Source organism: Xiphophorus hellerii, chromosome 11 (assembly GCF_003331165.1).
Source record: "Xiphophorus hellerii strain 12219 chromosome 11, Xiphophorus_hellerii-4.1, whole genome shotgun sequence".
In the NCBI taxonomy this organism is placed as follows: domain Eukaryota; kingdom Metazoa; phylum Chordata; class Actinopteri; order Cyprinodontiformes; family Poeciliidae; genus Xiphophorus; species Xiphophorus hellerii.
The window spans coordinates 3328379-3342766 of record NC_045682.1 but is presented as its reverse complement, the minus strand read 5'-3'; the positions used below and the strand labels follow the sequence as shown (position 1 = coordinate 3342766).

Sequence of the window (14388 nt, the reverse complement as noted above, 5' to 3'; positions counted from 1 at the left end):
ACAGTCTTATCTTTGCTCTTACGGGTTGTCAAGAAAAATAAATGCTGCTCCTGGATTGGCTGGTTTGCAAACGCCGGCCAATAGTCTGTCAGGTAGCATTAGGAACAGGCATTTCAGCTTTCCAATTTGCATTTACTTTTGAATAATTTCATGAATAGGCTAATTTTTCATGAAAAAGTTCATTAGATTTCACCTCCAAATTCTTTTAACTAGGCAGATCACATGCGCTACCTTCTTACTCAAACCGTATGATTGTGAACAAACAATAATGTACGGCCAAGTAATTGGCGAAAAACGAGCCAAATTCAAATCAAAACCAATTTTAATTGATACTGTTTAGAATTGTGTCTAAACAAGCAATGTTTAGACACAATGCTTGTTTTCTTATTTTTAAAAACCTGTTTGAAATAAATAAACTACATAAAAAATCTAAATAGGTGAATTTGTGAATAAGTGGTGGTCCACTGTGCTAGTAGATTCAAAATGATTCTGAGTCCTTGTTGCTGAGGTTACAGCTGACTTCCTGTAGTCTGTGGTGACACAGCTTCTCACCTTATCGCTGTGGCTGAGCTCAGGCCTCCTGCTGAGAATGACCTGCTGCATGTATCTGTGTATTTTATCCATGATCTTAATCACATTTCATTTCAAGTGTAGCAGCATTCAAGTACCGAGAAGCAGAGGAGGAGTGGAAGTTTGCTTCAAATGCCAGGAATCCAGATCTCAGTTTACTCATGGAAAAGCAGAAGAAAAGCACAGTGCAAAGTTTTTTGTTTTTTTACATCTGCGTCGATATTTTGATTACTGTACTTTAGGTAAACTTTCTGCATAAGAAAACACGAAAAAGCGTCACTTTTCTACATAATGTCTCTCTGATTGAAGCCACAAAAATACAAGCAAAGCAGAAATGAGTCAAGGATAAAAACGACTACTGTGCAAATTATTGATGATGATAAATGACTGAAGAACTGCTTTCTGACTTTCATCTTTTAATAAGCACATCATTTCAATCTATCAATCAAATTTTATTTGTATAGCACATTTCAGCAGCAACGCATTTCAAAGTGCTTTACATCATTACAAACACAGAAACACAATGCAACATAGAATCAATAATCAAAACATGACATTAAGTCAAGTTCCATCATTAAATTTCAGTTTTTCTTCTCGATGTTCCAGACTTTAGCTGCCACTGGCTGTGTGATAAGACGCCTCCAGTGTCAAACAGGAATGATTGCAGGTAGTTTCTGTTGCTACGAAGATGCAAATCTCACTTTTGTCTTTAGCTGTTTTTCCTTTATGTCATTGTGTTATCTAACATGTTCTCCGTGGCTCCAGATGACAGCTGGTCTATTATTCTCTCTGATTTCCATCAGCAGTTTTCAGTTTTGCGTACTGAAAGACGTGTGTGTTTTTGTCTGAGCATTGTTCTCTAATGTTCACAGCGGGCTTGATGTGGTCAGAGGTTTGTGGCATGTGCTGTGTCACATTAAGATGTCTGCGGATGGAAACAGTTTAAATTTTGGGAGAGCTCTTTAAGGGCTGGTTGTGATTTATCCCAGCCTTCCTCAGATTTTTCAGACATGAAAAAAGATATTCACTTGTCAGTATTACACTTGTAGGATTGTAAAAAAGTGGATCACCCAAAATATCAATATCAGGTATTGGTTCTATACTAGTGTGGTAAGATCAATAATTTTGTTGATACCCCCTTGAAATTTTCATTTTGTATTGTAGTTTCTCAAATCCTCCTCAAAAGGTTTTGTTTTGATTCGCTCTCAAACACTTTGCATGTTAAGTTTTAGGGGGGAAAAAGCACACAAATGTACTGTTTTCCTATTGTTTCTGTTTATCATGTTAACATGCTGTTAAGTCTGCTGTTAAAGTCTATAAAAATAGGAATAATAAAAAAAAACAAGTTAAAACTATTTTAGTGCCTTTACTTTTTTATTTTGCCAATATGGCTCACCATCTGGTGTACCATGAATTTTGGGTGTCAGGAACAATTAGAAGTTTTCTTTTCTATTGCTAACACTATAAGGAAATCTGTAAATAGAACTAAATATTATTATTATTATTATTATTTTGTTTATCAAGCTCTTCATGTTTTGATGGGTTATGAAATTAAAAGTATCAGCTTTTTGCCTAATGGTGGCTGTTTATGGTCGTGGTGCCAGAAGAGTTGCTGGGTGTTGAAATGTTGCTCTACAGGAAAAATTGCTTTGTCATTTCCATATGAAAGAGAAATTTCATGTGGGAATATTTGTGAGCTATTTTCTTTCACTTATTTAAACAAAACAAAATCAGTCAAACTACGTCTCACGGTTGTTTATTATTACTGTAGCATCGGTTTTGGTAAAATGTCTCTCATGATTCGCTCCGATGAAATGCTTTTGGCCTCGGAGGTGAAAAGTTCATTCACGACTCATCTTTGTAGGTTTCCTGTTTATTTTATGATGTTTCGCCGTTATTTAACCAGGAGACACTAACTGAGGTTCTCTCTCTGACAAGAAGATGCTTGAAAATAATCTCTTTTTCTCGCTGACAGTCCCAGTTCAATACACTATAAAGTAAAAGGAAATTCTTTCCAAAAGTTTTGGTGGATCAGAAAAGCAGAACTACACCAGACGTAGAACCAGACATGGCTCAACACCCATTACTTCTTGCCAGAAGTTAAAAATAAACACTTTGTTTCAGACGTATACAAATTATCTGATCTGAACCGGTGTGTCTGGTTGGTTTACTTCTCCATCCTGGAACTTATTGCTGATCTGACTCAAGTCCAAGCTATTCAAAGCAGAGATCAGCTGTGAGAAGACGCTCAACCCAGAGCTCAGGCACAACAGGTAAGACATCAAACTTTCTGATCAGTTGCTGCAACAACCTAAATATTATAGTCTTATTATGGAGAAGTTCACTTAACATTCAAAGAAAAATGATATACCTAGCATACGCTTCGTTTTATTCATTTAAAGATACATAGGATTGTTTTTCTTCCTATAAGTTATCAATATTAATGTGGCAATTAGATATGGTGATGTACTGTAAAATCCAACTTGCTGAGTTGCTTCTAATATTTAATTTTGTTGTCCCCTTTAAAACCAAATCACATTAATTTCAAAATCCTGCTCAAACTTTTTGTTGGTGTTTAAGCGGCCATTTACATAGAAAGTGAAAGCAAAGAGCATTCCTTTGGGTAGTTACAAAGCAACTACACAAAATTATTCATAATTATTCATTATTCGTATGTCTTTGGGTATACGAATGGGTATGTTTTTCTCTCTCTTTTAGACTTTATCATGACAACAACAATAGTAATCCAGCAACCGCCACCTACACAAGTGGTCGAGGTCATGAACCCACGAGAGTGGAGTTCGGGATTGTTTGATTGTCTCGATGATATAAAAACATGTAAGTAACGTTGCTGAGGTTAAGACATTAAAGACAGATTCAGAGACTTCCTCATTGATGCGATTCTATAGCAACTGCTTAACAACGGTTCATAATTGTGTATTTTTCCTCTATTTTATTTTTATTTATTCACCTTTGAAGGCTGTTTTGCGTACTGGTGTTTCCCCTGCTTCGCATGCAAAACCTCTAAAGACTACGGCGAGCATCTCTGTCTCCCCCTGCTGGATATGTTTGGTTGGTGCGTCCCACCCATCACTCTGGCCATGAGGGTCTCCATGCGACACCGCTATGGCATCGATGTAAGTTGTCAGTTGAAAAATAGACAAAGGCGTTATTCTATTTCCTTCATATTATTAATACCGTGTTCAAAAAAAGCATTTGTTGAATTTCAGAGCGCTTTAATCCTCAGGGCTCCCTTCCTGACGACTGTGTGCTGTCCAGCTTCTGTACCGTCTGCATCTGGTGTCAGATGGCCAGGGAGATAGACAAGAGGAATGCCCCGGTCATGATCTCAGCCAAAACCGCATAACCTCCAAACCACCACCTGGGCTGATACGTGTTCTGGTGCAGGGGATACTGAAGAATATCTATGTTTCTAAATCAGCATAGAAAACCTTAATCATGCAGAGCAATATGATCTTGATTAAAACTTTAGGAATAAAGGCCAATGGATTTGGGTGAAATCCAAAAACATTGTTTACTAACAGGGTTTTGTTTGTATAACTAAAATACAACTGTACCAGTTTTTATGTCTTCTTTGTAGAATATCTATCTATCTGTCTGTCTGTCTGTCTGTCTGTCTGTCTGCCTGCCTGCCTGCCTGCCTGCCTGCCTGCCTGCCTGCCTATCTATCTATCTATCTATCTATCTATCTATCTATCTATCTATCTATCTATCTATCTATCTATCTATCTATCTATCTATCTATCTATCTATCTATCTATCTATCTATCTATCTATCTATCTATCTATCTATCTATCTATCTATCTATCTATCTATCTATCTATCTATCTATCTATCTATCTATCTATCTATCTATATCTATATATTTATACATATGCTGGAAATAGCAAGACAATAAAAACAGCAATAGAAATCAGAGATAAATGTGTATTTTTTCCAAGTGAATTTTATTTTCTTAATAGAGATTCTGCAAGTATTTTGTGTGATTTTGGCAGATTAAACCTTTATATATATATATATATACAATATATATTGTATATATATATATAATATATATATATATTGTATATATATATACTATATATATATATATATATATGTATATATATATATATATATATATATATATATATATATATATATATATATATATATACTGTATGTGTGTGTGTGTGTGGGGGTGTATATACTATTACTATTACTGTTTTTATTGTCTTGCTATTTCCAGTCACTAGATGTCCCTATTGTCCACTTTCTCCTAAGCCTCAGTACTTGCTACCTCCTTTTTTTTACTTCAACCTGCAACATATGTCTTTATTTTTTTTCCAATAAAGGTATAATAAATAACTAAAATTAACGTGTGTAATGTATTTCTCTTACTTTGAAGACATGTTTAATTAATTACCAATATGGATGTAATACATCCAGGTTAGCGAGATATTGAGGTATGGAAGCCTTTAAGTCACACACCATGCCATGGTTTAAAATATCTAATTTGTTGGGAAAAAAAGCTTACCGTAAATACATTAATCACACGTCTTAAATGTTGTTGTGGCAGGGCTATTTAATGTAATATTGTCTGTGTAGTTTCCTTTTTTCTCACTGGACTTCACTGTTGAGCAAAACTTTGAGTCATGCGCAGATATCCTCACTTTGTTCTCAAAGTGCTTGGAAATAACTGTTAATACACCCTGCAAGGATGAAGCTAGCTAGTTTATTTATGTCCATCAGGGTTTTCTCCAGTGTATTATAAGCCTGGCGGCCCGCCATGCTTCCCTAGCCCCCTGCCAGGCTAAGCGTTGCTTGTTTTTAGGAAAATAATAATAATAATAATAATAATAATAATTAAAAAAAATTTGCGTAATTTATTTATTTTTTTGCCGGATTGCAAAAAATAAAAATAAAAATAACGCAATTTTCTGAGTGTTTTACTGGCTGAACAGATTTGTTCCTAAAAGTTATGTTTATAGAAGCAGCTGGATGTCTGAAGTTTAACTTCTTTCACTCAAACTGGACACAGGCTGACCTGTACAGATATTTACATCAACCCCCTGTGTGGAAGTATGTTTCTTTGGAGTAGCCTACTCCACATCAAGGTAGGAGTTTAAACCTCGCCACGTTAACTCTGGTTGTGAACCCCAGCAATATTTCTGATGTGCGCGTTGAACGAGCGGTGAGATTGATTTATCTTCGTGAACTAAGGATTATATTGGCTGTTTACATCCCAACACCGCCTGGCTCTGTTTGTGATGGTAAAGTTTATATGTTAGCGGTTAACAAACCAGCGCTAACCTCATCATGCAGGTTCAGCCCGGTGAGGAGCTATCGCTCTCGCTTTGTAGTCACGCATCACGCTGGTTTTATATTATTTTATTATCATTTTTCCGGTTACACGAAGCATCAAACCTTATCAAATGCTTTGTCCACTTAGTCAGCCAGAGTTGATGCGCGCGGCCGCGCAGAGATTAGAAAATCTCATTCCTTACAGTTCGAACAAACCAAAACAGTTTCTGTGGCCCGTATTAAAAACCCAACAGACACAAAATGGAAGAGCCACTAAAGTCACATTAGCAGCATTGAATGAAGTCTCCCATTTGTTACACAGGGCCGGTACAAAGCTGTATGAGGCCGTGAGCAGAATTTTACTTAGGGGCCCCTCTTCCTGCTAAAAACATCAGCACCTCTAACAGCTTCTGTGTTAGATTTAATTTGGGAGAAGGGGGATAGTTTAATTGGCCAACCTAAAAACAATCAATTATAATTGCAGTTTACTAATTTGTATTTGTGAACAAACAGATCTCAAACTCAAAGATCAAATTCATAGCATCAGATTGTTGCTATGGTAACAAAATAATCTAACTATGAATATTGTTCTTTGAACTTTTACAAAGCAAGCTTGCCAGCTCCATAAAATCTTACTTAAACAATTTAAAATATTTGAATTTATATATACTGAAACCATTAAATCAAACTTAGCAGCCTTGATAATCTCAATAAACAAATGTTACATTTATGTATCTGTGGTCTGTGTTAAAATATTAGCATTTATGGGCCCCTGAAGCCCTAGGGGCTTTATGGAGCCACTGACTTAATTTGGATTAAACAGAAGTGCAAATAATTAATATTCATTTTAATTATATTTTTTGATTAGTTGTTTTTAAGACTAGTTGTAGGTTTACATAGCATTTCACTGGTGATGTATTCCAGTAACATATAATTACCCAGTAATATTTTTACATTTCCTGCTTACTTAACATCTTTTAATACAAAAACATGGTTTACCGACTCACCACCCCGACTCACCACCCCGACTCACCGCCCCGACTCGCCGCCCCGACTCGCCGCCCCGACTCGCCGTCCCGACTCGCCGTCCCGACTCGCCGCCTCGACCACTGGACTTAGCAAGTTTTGTGGGGGAAACGCTGCGTTCATTATGGGTAAGTGCAAATCTATCACCAGTGGGCTGCACAATGTTCATCTTTGCCATTGGCTCTCTTCTGTTACCAAATTATACAACGTGTTTGTTTATGACATTCTTTTGTACATTTCTACCACAATACAGGTCTTAAATTCCATTCATAATGGCATTAAAAAAATCTTAAATTTTAGTTGGTGAACAGAAATAAAACTCCTGGACTGGCGGCTTTTACTATCTCATATATATTTAGGTTTAGCTTGCCTAAATCACACTAAATGCTTGTAGAAACAATCTGGAAAAATGTAGAAAAATAAAAAAAAGAAGCTAAAACTTTAATATTTCTGATTTATTTTACTGCTATGTTTTTATCATGTCTTGCTGTTTCCAGTCACCAGATGTCTCTAGTTATCCACCTTCTCCTCAGTACTTCTCCAGGCTCCTCAGTACTTATTGTATTGTATAAACAGTAAAGATTTAAATATTAATCTAAAATATATTTAGCAGATTTAGATCAGATGTAGCTTTATTTGTCAAATTTGTTCCAAACAAAAGTTTCACGATTTTCTCAATCATTTAAATTATTAGTGTATATAAAAAGGAAAATAAAAGTTGTTCTTTCTTATAAATATATATCTAGAAAAGAATATGACCCAATAGAAGTTACAAACCAGATGGTAACTTTACCTGGTGTCATATCTTGTTTCTAATATCAGTCCAGTAAAATACTGATAAATCTAAATGAATAAAGAAGAACTGAATAACATTTTCTGTGAAGTCTAATTCAAAGTTAAATGTCAAAGGTTTAAGCTTTGATTGTAAACCTACAAAGTATTAAAGATTTAAACTCCTTCAAAATGTTGAAGAAGTTTAAACCTTAGACATTTAGAATGACTGACTCTTACCTGTTGAACTGAACATCATGATGGGATTGGTGGAGCTGTCTGAGGCCTTCACATTGAAGATGATAGCAGTTTATTAGTCAGGTAACTACGACGACGTATTACGGTCCTTGTATATAGAAAAAGAGGAGGAGTACATTTCTGCCAAAGAACTCAGAAATCTTGAGATTAATGTTAGAAATCTTCTAGAAAAAAGTCTGATTTTCTCAAAGGCTCAAAAGTTGAAAGTTTTCGACTTTTGAATCTTTTGAGCCTTCACTCTTTAAGGATGGAATGTTTTCCTGATTAAAGAATAAACACTTCTTTGGTAATACGATGTTATCATATTTGGCATCTGACATGGGGGCAGGACCACAAAACTGAAAAGGTTTGACTTTTTCCCAGTACAACAGCATGAGGAAATCTGACACTACAGGAAGCAAAAACGATGAGGATGCAGGAAATATAAAAACTTTATATCTCACTAGACATTTTACATGTGAAGCTGGTAATTATTTGAAAGAGTTTGACTTCTTAATTCACTTAAAAATGTCCAAAATGTAAATGGTATTGCAGATTTCTATGTATTCGTTCTAAAAAATTGGATCTTGAAGTCATAACCATCACTGTTAGTAGATATTCTAAATCAACATATATCAAACTGGACTTTCTATAAGAGACACCATGATGTGAAAAGAAATGTTATTACTTTACTTGAAAAATGAGATCTATGAGTTTTCTTTAATAAAATCATCCATGTTGACCTTCAATTTATTGACTCTCTATTGAGAAGAAATCCAGAGATGAAAGTCTTCTTTGCGTAGTTTGGTTCTAAAAAGCACTGCTGTCTGAGATCCCGCATCACAGCAAACATTAAAAACAAAACTGCTTCTTCAATGAAGAACCACCACAAAGCCGGGCCTCCCTTTGTGCCATTCAGACTGAAAAGCCTGAACATTTTTTTTTTCTTTTCTTTCCCAGAGGTCAGTTGTTAGTAACTACAAACAAACTCCAACTCGTCTTCAACAGAAAGCTGAGAAAATAGTTTTAGGTGAATCATTGCTGCCCTCCTGCTGGCGATCTTGTGTCCAAAGTGAATAATTACATAAGCAACATATTAGCTTCTGAGTCAACCTAAAAGGCAGGGTAATAATTTGCTTCATCAGCTCAAACAAACTCAAATAAATCCTTAGTTTAACGTTAGTCAGCTATGCAATGTAATGAATATTAACGATTCATTTTGTGATTAAAAAGTTGACTAATTCCACTTTTTACAAATATGAGCATGATTAAACTCTGACTCCCTCACAAAAACATGACTATCAGATTGCTTGGTCTCTCTAAATTGCCCTTTGGTGTGAGTGTGTGTGAGTTTGGTTGTCTTGCGAAAACATGTTTATGTGTTTATGTGTTAGAGCCAAAAATCTTGAGCCAGGTTCAACTAAGAACCTGTTCACAGGTGCTCTCAAATGCAATCTCACTCAACCTGATTTATTAAGCAGAAAACTCAAGTCTCACAATGTGCAAAGCTCTCAGAGACACACTCCTAAAACACTTGCAGCTGTAACAGTATGGAAATCCAGTTTTACAAAGTATTGACTTAGAGGGCACAAAAAGACACATTAACAACTTTTCTGATTTTACTGTGTAAAAAGAATAACCTTATTTTTTACTGTTGTTGATAATCTTTGTGTAAACAAATGTTCATAAAAAAAAGTTGGCAACAAATGTCTGAGAAAATAAAGAAATGAGTACAGGGCCCCATGTGTGTGTTTTGTTTATATGTTTGATGGCCAAACACTGACTTCTCAAAATCCTGTTTCCTTACACAAAAGTCCTAAAATAAAGATTGATTTTGGAACTATTGGTCAAAGAAGCAAAGAAGGAAAGACAGATGAATGAATAGAAATCTGATTCACATGGGAAACATTTTCATCTAACTTCTGGATTTTAGCCGTCACTTGGGTCTCAAAACATTATTTGAAATTCATTAACAGACAGAGGGGCAGTAGCTTGTCACATTTACTCAGTTTGCGTGAGTAGGTTTTTGGGCAAGATGTACTTTTTGAAGTTGTTTTACTACAACCTAGTAAAATGACTTGAGTCATTATGAAATATTACTACTGTCACTTAAATAAAATGTCAGGGTACATAACTGAATGAAGAGCAAATATGTTTGAACCAAAAAATGCATCAGACACACAACTACAGTTTATGCTGAAGTGAGACCTCTTGTTTTTACCCCAGCTTTGTTGTACTCATGGCAATTTCTGTACTCTGAACCTGTTGTGTCTTATGTACGTAGGTCAAGTCAATCTGCGGAATTTTTTCTCAGAATTTTGAAAAAAAACAACATTTTTTTTCTCCAGTTGCCCTAATCCTCTTCCGTAGTTATTTTCATTATTATACTATTTATTTGTATTAATGTAATTCATTTTAGTCTTCAAATTACCAGAATTTGCACATAAGTTTATATGTTTGCCTGTTTGATGTCCGTTTGACATCCTTTAAAATATTAAATCCAATGTTATGATCAGTTATTTAATACCTGAGGAGCCATTTCTCCAAATGCGCTTTTACTCCTGCTTGAGTCATTTATTAGACGGCTTCTTTTTTACTTTTACTTGAGTATCTTGACGTAGTTGCAACTCTTATTTCAGTACAATCAGTTACTCTATTCTGTGTATAGCCCATCCTATTTATTATCCATCCACACACTAGACAATGCTTTCAACGCAAAGACCTTTAGGAATGGAGTTTCAGGAGTCGCAGCATTTTTTTCTACCTCATGCTCTGACGTGCCGAAAGACTGAGTTGCCCAACCCTGCATTTGATTGAGCCATGGCTTATGAGAAATAGGTGGGGGAAGAAGGATAGTTAGTGCAGGAACAACCAGTATATCCAGTTTGCTCTCTGAGGAGATGTGATGACATATCAGACTCAAGGTACTTCATTCTAGAGCCAGGATCTGCTGCGTCCGGACTAAAACCCAACTATCAACCACAAGAAAGGTGAGACAGTCAGATTAAAATGTTTGTTCATAGGCCTGTCACAAAAAATCCATTAATCGCATAATAAATTAATACAAGCTTGATAATTTCCATTAGCATGATTTATTGTTTTTCCCTTTTCTCTCTCTTTTTTTTTTTATTTTTTACCAAGAACTGGATGACAAAAGTCTTCAGTCTGGTGGTTTTTTCTCAACTGGGCCTTTTTATTGAAGGACAATTTTGTTTAGACAGACTTCATAATTCAATTTATTTGTTGTTTCTTTTGTTTTTTTTATTTTGGATATGTAATATGTCTTCTAGCTCCAGTTTATTAGAATTTAAAGTTGATTGAAGTTTGTTAATGTGTTACATTACTGTGCCATTGACATTATATTACTTGAAAATGACCTCAAAACAACAATATTATTGTTTATCACAATAACGTCTTGGACAAGTTATCGTCCAGCAAAATTTGTTATCATGAGAGGCCTAATTGTCCATCACTTATTTCAATTTTAAATATGTAAGAGAAAGTTACAGTATATTCTTTCTTAAATGTGGGGGAGAAAAAATCTACAAATGCTTATGAGGCATTTGAGACACAAAATTAGTAATTTTCTAAGCCAACAAGTTGTTTAGGTTTTTACCTAGATGTTATGCGAAGAATTACATTTCTTAGAAAAAAATATATATTTATTGTGCAATCTTGACGTCTCTGTCTCTTGACGGTCAGTTTGTTATCTGCACAAGACAACGTCAGGGATTTTAACTGATGACAAGCATGGAATTATGATCAAACGTTTGGTCAACTTTAATGGATTGTTTTGTTTTAGGCTGAAACTAAAACACTTATTACATATGTAATAACTTCTTTCACCCTGTAGACTTTGTCATGGAAAAAATCGTGATCCACCAGCCTCATCCAGACCCAGTGGACGTCCCAAACTCTCATGAGTGGGGGAGCGGCATCTGTAACTGCACGGAAGACATGAAATCATGTAAGAGGGTGATCCCCTTTATAAATGTACTGTAACTTGATCAGAAGCTTGTTCTGCATAAACACCCAATTAATTACCGAAAAGAAAGGAGATGACACCACAGCAAAAGTATGTCCTGAATGCAGTTTTAGAGGAAATATGTGAGGGTTGAAGGTAATCAGGTGGCTTCCAGGACTTCTTCATTCCTTACTAATAATAACAACATGCCATGTTATTGTTTTTGAACATTTGTGTCAATCATCTGTGAGTACATCATTGTCAGCCTTTTCTGTGTTTCTATTGCCATCCCAGGCTGTCTTGGCTTCTGGTGCTGCCCCTGCTTTGCCTGCATGACTTCCAAAGAACATGGCGAGTGTCTCTGTCTCCCCCTGCTGGAGTTCTTTAGAGCTTGGTTGTCGCCCATCACCATGTCCATGAGGACCAGCGTGAGAGAGCGCTACAACATCGAGGTACATGACAAAGATGTATTCCTTCAATCAGTTGGAAATAATTTTGGGCTGGATTTGTTGTTAGTCACTCATAAAACAAAAATCAAGCATGAAAAATCATATTTCCTAGTTAATCAATGTAAGTTTTGTAGTAGTGGCAGTGACCTTTGTTTACAATAATAAGACAGAAAGTGAGCAGAGAGAAACAGGAAGTAGACATGCAGCTAAAAAAAACAACTTATAACTGGTTGAGCCACCATTGGCATTAAGCAATGGAAGATTCTGTGGGGGAATTTTGGCCCAAACGTCTTTAAAGAGTAGTTTTAATTCCAGCCTCTCATTCCACCCACTCTAAATCCTTATTTTATATTTTTTAAGTCATTCAGAGTTGGACTATTCTTTCTTAAGGTCACTAACTGATAGCCAGAGTCAAGATTTCATGCTAGAGAACTTATGTCAGTTTTGGTCTGCAGAGCTTTAGGTTTGGCTCTGGGTTTTTCTCTCATCTCTTTAATGAGAGATGACATGATAATGATAATGTTTTCTTGGAGTAAGTTTGGTCCAACTTCTATTTCATTTTGCCTCGGTGTGAAGATCATGTCTCTCGATGTGGTTCACCAGAGTCCCAGAATGACTTTATAAGTTTCTCTAGACCTGGAACTGCAACCGTTACAGTCCAAAGAGACATTTTGGCCCTCAGTCCAGTCAAATGAAGCTTGTTTATAGCCACAAATGTTACATGACCTTTTGAGAAAAGGAAAACTGATCTGAAATACCTGCAGCAGGCAACATGTTGTCATCTATAAAGAACCACAGTTTTATGACTATTTATGGGGGTTTAAAATAAAGTAAAGTGGAAAACATACGTAACAGATTCAGCAAAAGGTTTGAGTTTCTAGGTCTAATTTGATCAAATGAACCTGTCTGATCCACAGGGCTCCATTGCGATGGACTGTGTGTGCGCCACCTTCTGCACGCCCTGCGTTTGGTGTCAAATATCCAGAGAGATGCAGAGAAGGAAGCGCGACGTCGTCTTGGTTAACGCAAAAACCGTATGAGCTCATTCTGACCGTCGGAGCTTCCATGTTTAAACGATGTGTAGAGAACTAGAATATACTAATGTGTAAAAACTGAATTGTGAAGATATGTTGATTTGTGACACAGTGAAGAATGAAGGAATCTAGTTTTATATTTTTAATGTCCGAAAACTTTTGCCTTTTTTTTTTTTTAACCTGGATTTGTGTTTAAACTTTGTCTTGATACAACCAGGGTCTGAAAATTGTACAATACTTACGGATGACTTGTAATTATTCAGTTTAAATGTGAATTTTGTTCTGTTATTCGTTTTGTTGGAAGTTAGGAAGATACAATAAAGGAAAAGCATGCATCCAAATGTCTACGCTAAGTCAAATTCATCTCCTAAAATGAAAGTTTTTATGCTGCTATAAATTATTAGAGGTGGGTGGAGTCGGCAAAAATTTTACTTAAGAGTAAATAAAAGTAATAAAGAAAAAACATCCAAGAAATTATTCAACTATTCAGAGTAAACAAATCTTTTCATTGTAAAATATTAAATAAGTTTTTTGTGAATTCTAATGTTTTAAAGACTAAAATGAAAAGCTATCACAAATAAATAACAATCACAAAAATAATTTTAAGAACAAGAAACACTTCCACATACAGTATATGTTTTCAATGTAAAACTTAAGACACAAATGACTCAGGAGGCTCAGCAAATGAGTCGCAGATGAAAAATCGCATTAGAACAACAAAGCTGGTGTACAAATGAGAGGTCTCACTTTACCGTAAACTCTACGTCTGTGTCTCACCCATTTTGTTTAAAACATGTTTTTTCCCCCTTCATTCAGTGAAGTGAGTATTCTGAAAATTTCCTCAAATAAGAGTAGCAATACTTCAAAATAGTATTAGTCAAGCAAAATTAAAAAGTGCAGGGAAACTGCTAATAAAAGTAAAATGTTTCCTAAAAAATGCTTTAGTAAATGTTATTGAACTGAATTGCATCCTCTCTTCTGTAAATTATAAATCAAGCAGCATTCAGTAGCAAAAATCAAACCTATGCTTCA

The 14388-nt window shown here is 35.5% G+C and overlaps 2 protein-coding genes across 2 annotated transcripts; both read left to right on the top strand.

Moving 5' to 3' along the window:
* Positions 1-2780: 2780 nt before the first annotated feature.
* Positions 2781-4137, top strand: LOC116727958 (cornifelin homolog B-like). Its single transcript, XM_032575663.1, has 4 exons — positions 2781-2843; positions 3289-3408; positions 3550-3707; positions 3818-4137. Exons 2-4 carry the CDS (start codon positions 3297-3299, stop codon positions 3935-3937), a joined length of 390 nt encoding a protein of 129 aa, XP_032431554.1. The 5' UTR covers positions 2781-2843; positions 3289-3296; the 3' UTR covers positions 3938-4137.
* Positions 4138-10769: 6632 nt separating this feature from the next.
* LOC116729020 (cornifelin homolog B-like) lies at positions 10770-13703 on the top strand. The gene is made up of 4 exons (XM_032577402.1): positions 10770-10899; positions 11763-11876; positions 12168-12325; positions 13240-13703. The coding sequence occupies exons 2-4, from the start codon at positions 11771-11773 to the stop codon at positions 13360-13362; spliced, it is 387 nt and encodes a 128-aa protein (XP_032433293.1). The 5' UTR covers positions 10770-10899; positions 11763-11770; the 3' UTR covers positions 13363-13703.
* The last annotated feature ends 685 nt before the right edge of the window (positions 13704-14388 follow it).

Bases quoted from the DNA above. Each gene is read 5' to 3' on its own strand.
- LOC116727958 (XM_032575663.1), top strand. From the start codon at position 3,297: ATGACAACAACAATAGTAATCCAGCAACCGCCACCTACACAAGTGGTC. The intron at 3,409-3,549 runs GTAAGTAACGTT...TCACCTTTGAAG, and splicing joins TCTCGATGATATAAAAACAT to GCTGTTTTGCGTACTGGTGT. The intron at 3,708-3,817 runs GTAAGTTGTCAG...TTTAATCCTCAG, and splicing joins GACACCGCTATGGCATCGAT to GGCTCCCTTCCTGACGACTG.
- LOC116729020 (XM_032577402.1), top strand. From the start codon at position 11,771: ATGGAAAAAATCGTGATCCACCAGCCTCATCCAGACCCAGTGGACGTC. The intron at 11,877-12,167 runs GTAAGAGGGTGA...TTGCCATCCCAG, and splicing joins CACGGAAGACATGAAATCAT to GCTGTCTTGGCTTCTGGTGC. The intron at 12,326-13,239 runs GTACATGACAAA...TCTGATCCACAG, and splicing joins GAGAGCGCTACAACATCGAG to GGCTCCATTGCGATGGACTG.